This window comes from Vanessa atalanta, chromosome Z, assembly GCF_905147765.1.
Source record: "Vanessa atalanta chromosome Z, ilVanAtal1.2, whole genome shotgun sequence".
In the NCBI taxonomy this organism is placed as follows: domain Eukaryota; kingdom Metazoa; phylum Arthropoda; class Insecta; order Lepidoptera; family Nymphalidae; genus Vanessa; species Vanessa atalanta.
In genome coordinates, this window is record NC_061902.1 from 4,123,368 (window position 1) to 4,129,948 (window position 6,581).

A 6,581-nucleotide genomic window follows, 5' to 3' on the forward strand; every position below is an offset into this window, starting at 1 on the left:
AATATTGTTGGACTATATTGTACCTATCGCCTATTCTTATCGAAGAAAGAATAAATATAAATAATACGTTTAAGTATTCCACGCAATTTGCTAATAGTTCAGCTATTTAGTATCGTCTTAATATATATCTTTATTTAAATTACAATAACACTTAACTTTGTATATCCACTTTAATTTTTCTTCCAAAGTTAGAGGTAGAGCTTTGTGCAAGCCCGTGTGGGTAGGAACCACTCACACATCAAATATTCTACCGCAAAACAGCAGTACTCAGTTGTGTTGTATTCCGATTTAAATAGTGAGTGAGCTAGTGTAACTACAGGCACAATAGACATACATCTTAGTTACCACGGTTGGTGGCGCATAGGTGATGTAAGGAATGGTTAATATATCTTACAATGTGCATTGTCTATAACAGCCAACAGGTGGCCTATTTGCCCGTTCACCTACATACATAATAAAATAAAATTTTCCGATAACAGCTTTGTCGACGTTCAAAACACCATTTTTCGCTTATGTAGAATTAATATCACTACCTTTGTCCTAAACTATTCATCCCATTTATGACATTCTCCTTCCTAAAGTCCTTCGCCCTATAAATGTTGAATGTTTTTTGACGTTTGTGTTTAGTCCATTTTGTTCTTTTTTATGTAAATATATTAAATGTAATAAAATTAAGTTGTGAATAGTAATAGTTGAGTGTTATATTTTAGTTAGTTTAGAGCACTAACCATTATTTTTAATTTATCTTATTATTAACCCTTAATGTTTGTGTTGTTCTAGGTTAAGGATTAATAAGGAAATTGCTACTACTATGCTAGTCTTCAAAATTTAATTGAGTTTGATCGTCAATCGTACCGATCAATCTCTTTCGTGTCTTCTCCATCCTACGTGACATTGGCGAAATAATCTGTGCCCTGTCTGTCTGTGGCACAACTAAAAGCCATTAAACTAAGAATTAATATCACTGATTATTCAGGCTATCGACTAATGATATCGCGTCAATGAGATTCAGATGTTTTATTTTTTGCCCTCCCGTCGTGGAATAATAAGTATATAAGACAATACAATTTTTCGAAAAATTCCACGCTTTAAAATGTCATTATTTGTTTATGAAAAACATAAAACTTTTTGATTAATATTTTGTTTGTTTTAATGGAAATTAGCTGTGTAAGTAAACATAAATTTTACACAGAGAAGACGTGTAAAGGCAAAAGACTGCTAGTTAGGATTATGTTGTTTTTGTATTACTTACTTTAGTTTTGTTGTTGTAGATTGTAGTTGTAGATTGTTGATCAAAGGTAAAATATGATCAACCATTTATTTTACTCACTAGTACCAGGGACGGATTTCGCTATAGGCAAAATCTAATCTAAAACTTGTTTGGTGAGCTTTTTTAGTAGTTCTCCAACTCCAACTGATCAATCTGACCCCGACTAGTAATTACACATAAAAAAAATAACTCACTACAGCAACTACACGTGTTTTCTTCTTATGTCCAATGTATAATCCGTACGATCCGATGTAAATTAAATCCGTTGTATTTTGGACAGTTTCCTTAACTCTAGCTTAATAGATTGTCCCAAATTTTATAAATGCATTATATCATTAGTTAAATAACTGATATTTATATATTATTATATTGGTCTTATCATTACTTTTGATACAAAGTTTTACTCGCTAGCTTCCTTCCTTTTTTTTAATAGTTATCATTGCGACTGCCTCGTTGGTCCAGTGGCTAAATAGTACCGTGGCCCTGAGTTCAAATCCTAGGTTAAATTATCTCTAACAGCCCGGAGTCTGAAAATTAGAAGTGCGTTCACTCCCGTGTCTCGAAAAATGCGTAAAGCCATCAGTCCAGTGCCTGGCCTCTTTCCAGTCGTATCGGATTTGCAGTCACTTCAGATTATAAGAGAAAGGGAATAGAGAGTGCCCTTGCGTTTTGCGCACACACTTTTGCACAATAAAAGACTGGTCTCCCTTGAGATTGTCCGCCGTGGCCGAAATCGGTCATCGTCATCATCATCATGAGATATAAAATATGTTATAAATTGTATATACATATATTAGAACAAAAAACAAACCTAATAAAGTAAAAATTAAGTATTATAAAATAAAATAAGTAGGTACTATTAGGACAAATAAATATACTTTCTTGAAAATTATTTACTTTAAATAAAGACGTATGTACTTCACACCATCCTATCGCCCATTCTACTCCATGCATCAGGATTGCGTTTGACGTTAACTCGATTAACGTATAAGGTAGTGATTGAATAGTGAATACTCTTTAAACTCGCACTAAGCACACTGATCATGAATCACTGAGTCACGGATAACTGATGATGAAAATACTAATAATAAAGCTGTCGCTTGCTCAGGATATTAAAAACAAATCAAAAACGCGCGGAACATTATAGTGATACAACAAAAATAACTACAAGGTCTTGTTTCAATTGAATGATCCGCGCTCCATCTGTCCTTCAAATCAATTGATACAGCGCAGGGTGCAGGGCCGTCTATCGTCTATCTACCATATGGCTTTTTGGGCTTCAGCCCAAGGCCCCGTGAATCGAGGGACCCCAGCTAAGTCAAGTCAAAGTCAAAAATAGACGATAATGCGAAAGAATTAGCTAATTTTATTAAATTAAATAGATCGTATGGTTTGCATCCCCGCGAATCCTGCAATTAATCAAACCCATTCCATTAATTTAATTCAAGTCTTAAGTTCAAGTGTGTTTTAGGTGGGCCCCAAAGTAGTATTATCCCAGGGCCCCCTAAACTTACGGCCCGGCTCTGGCAGGGTGTGCATTAGGGAATACTCGAATTACGAGATCAACAGTCACTGACTGCAATATCGATTATGACTTATTGGTGCACTATGAGACTATGAGTGTTTGTGTGTATCTATCATATTTCAGTCCGGTACATTTTATTATACAGTGACGAGTTTAATAACACGGCTGCATCATGCCCCCCTTAATAAATCAATAAGAGGTGTGGGAGTGCGCGAATGCGCGGACACCTTGGTTGCAAACATTGATTTTATAGTTCACACCTATAAATAGAAGCGTCGTATAGAGACAACTGTTGATATGATGTTTTACCTGATTATTTCAAGCTCTATCGTTTTGGTTCTGAATTCAATGTACTAATTTATTTTATCAAATTAACTTGGTAACCAGAATATTATTGTAAAATATTTGTTCTTGTAATCACAACTTTAGATTTAAATATTTTTTCATTTATTAGATTATTAAATTGAATACGATATTCGAATTGCTATATTTGCTTGATTTGGTAACAAAGGAACATATTACTCTAATTAGATTTTTCCATATAATAATGATGAATGTATCAATCTTAATCTATTTTAAATAATCTAACAACAATAGTTACTTCAGATCGGTTAAAATATATCAAAATCCAAATAAAATCATCGAAATAACTGATAATGAAATCAGTATAAACAATAAATAGAATTATATTATTTTTTTATTAAGTTGTACTTTGGTTTGTATTAATTATATATGTAATGGATAAAGTATGGATATGTATTAAAAATTAAAATATAACTTGAGAGCAGAAAAAATCCTTTATTGATATTCAAATTGCATGAAACTGTCACATATTGCACATTATTGTAATTAAATGTACCTTTGAAATATTTCAAAGGTGAGACGTAGATTACTTTGCGCCTATTGCAGTACAGTAAATCTTAAACACTATTGGATTATTCATTAGACATTTATGACTGATTACCTATTTAAAACATACTGTTATACACATAGTTTCATAAATAAGTAATAAGAGTATTTCATTGTAATGATTACAATCTATTGTATCAATGACTGAGAGCTTGGATGATTGGATAGAACTGAGAACCGAGATGGCCCAGAGGTTAGAATGCGTGCATCTTAACCAATGATCTTCATACCCAGACAAGCACCACTGAATTTTTATGTGCTTAATTTGTGTTTATAATTCATCTCGTGCTTGGCGGTGAAGGAAAACATTGTGAGGAAACCTACATGTGTCATTTCAACAAAATATACCACATGTGTATCCTCCAACCTGCATTGGAGCAGTGTGGTGGAATATGCTCCAAACCTTCTCCTCAAAGGTAAAAGGAGCCTAGCAGTGGGAAATTTACAGGCTGTTAATGTAAAAATTGTATCAATTATACATTGGATTATATAAATATGTCTACATAAATGTTATTTTAAGTTGATTTAAGTATAATATAAATATTATAGTCTAACTTGGTAAAGTCAAATCCGTATGGACAGTTCATTTGACCACTTATTTTCAGTCTACTTATTAAAATTCACACTAAACCCGTTCAAACATTGCATAAAAATCACAGCTTTCATCTTAATAACCGAGGACAACCCTCACCCCTTCGCCCACTTCACCAAGTTTGACCATTTTGTACTTGTTGAAACACTGACATCGATAATGCTACAAACATTTAATGAATGTAAAGGAAATCTAGAATCATTTCATCATTGCAATTATGTTTCACACCACTTTTACTGTGGGAATCGCTTCATTTTGCGCTCCAATTTTTTGCGTTTTTTTTCATCTTGCTCTGTATCCTCAGGTGCCTTTTCAAAGAACCATGGCCCTAGGAAGTTCACCCACACTAGCCAGAAAATTCGTGCGGGCAACAACAGCAGCAATAGCCAAAAGTAATCGGAGAAGAGAGTCAGAAGGTGTGTGATCGCTGTCAGTATAACAATATCTTTAATATGCCTGAAAAAATAAGTATTCATTTTTATGTACAGAATTCATTACGTATAATATACTATTGGGAATAAATTATCTAGTTTTTTTATACTCACTCTCCAATTCCACCTTCCATATTCAAATCTAAGCCAGGATCTATCATTTGACCATTTTCTGCATATTGCGGGTAGCTGAGAAAATACATGACTTGATGACTGCCTATATATAGTATTGAGACAATCAAGTTGAGGAGCTGAAATAAAATATTTTACAAATTTTAATGTGATACTAAAATAACATTCATAAAATTATCGCAATCAGGTCACAGACTAAAAATATTGATTATTCAAAGTGGATGAACAAAATTTATAAAATTTTAGTTAAAAGGCCTTACATTAATACTAATGATTAGTAAATACTTACAATGGTTCCAGATGTTATGTCTTTGAAGTATAAAGCGAGTGTGGTGCTGTGGTAAATCAGTGAAGTAGCAAGTGATATGTTGCGGTAGAAGTTTACCGTAGCTTTGTTCTCGGTGAATATTTGTTTTGCTCCCCTCGTTGGGGCTTTGCCTTTTGGTGGCTGAAAGATAACAAAACAAAATATAAATAATTTCGCATTGGAATGCTCAAAAGCATAACTTAATCTAGACGAGTGCTTTTCCGAAAACATTTAGAAACAAGTTTGATCATACAAAATCTATGAAGCCAATATAGTAGTAACTTTGCATGTAATGTGGCTTAGCTTCTTTTAGACAGGATATGGAAAAAAAACATGTTTATCTACATATTGTTTGAAATATGTATTATTAAGAAAAACATAAACGCTTAGCATATTGTAAAGAAATAGAAATTTGACAAAAGAGGACTTACGGGTGCCATGATAGCTTCTAGTCTACACTGAAAACCACCCTACGATGTAGATTCAATGGGTAAAAGTGTTACTGAATAAACACTATGATATAAATATTGTTTATTACTTTAATATTATTGTTATATTTTATTTCTCACTAGATTTAACAAATAGGGATTATATTTTCTTTCACATCTGTTAGACTAATTAAAAAAAAAAAATTCTACGCGATCAATATTGAAAGGATTCAAATTGACAACTTGACAAGCAACTTTCCAGTATTACGTCACGACCACTAGTGAAAAATTGAAAAATCACTGATCTATGTGGCATGCGTTCGGAAATTCTTTAATAGCTTTGGTTCTACGTTTCAAAACAAAATACGAAAACAAATTGTGATATAGTAAATAGTAATATTAAATGAATATTACAATATTATATTTTACAAATTTATAAAAAATTATATGTGTATAACGGTCATTCGTTGTAAAAGTACTGTTTTTACTTAACGACAAGTTAAGTATAAAAACAATATTACGCGCACACTAAGTATATTTTCATTCGTAAGATAATACGCTACTTAATTAAATATTTAATGGCTATCCCTCACTAGGCGCATTCGTCTGAAATCAATCAATCTAAGATTTGATTTGAACATTACTATATAGTGCTGTTCACTAATTGGAGAGCTATAATCTGTCTTAAAAATGTTTAAGAAACGAAAGAAGCCGATTCAAAAAAAATTTTTTTTTATTTATAACATCTTATATAATTTCACATGTATTGTCACTGTTTATTAAAAATATGTATCTAATATATAAATAAATGTATCCTATTACAATTAATTAATACAATTTAATAACAAACGGAGCAAATCTGAATGTATTTATTTATTTATGTCAAGTGCATGATATATTATTCTCATTATATGAGAAAGATTTATATGAGTTAATGAAATAAAAAGTAAAAAGAAGTAATTTAATTTTAATAAATGATAAACAATC

General features: G+C 31.9%; 1 protein-coding gene across 1 annotated transcript; it reads right to left on the reverse strand.

Moving 5' to 3' along the window:
• Positions 1-4,128: 4,128 nt before the first annotated feature.
• LOC125075892 (transmembrane protein 208) lies at positions 4,129-5,860 on the reverse strand. The gene is made up of 4 exons (XM_047687733.1): positions 5,598-5,860; positions 5,149-5,307; positions 4,842-4,978; positions 4,129-4,752 (listed from the first exon to the last, which is right to left on the reverse strand). The coding sequence occupies exons 1-4, from the start codon at positions 5,604-5,606 to the stop codon at positions 4,530-4,532; spliced, it is 528 nt and encodes a 175-aa protein (XP_047543689.1). The 5' UTR covers positions 5,607-5,860; the 3' UTR covers positions 4,129-4,529.
• Between the last annotated feature and the right edge of the window lie 721 nt (positions 5,861-6,581).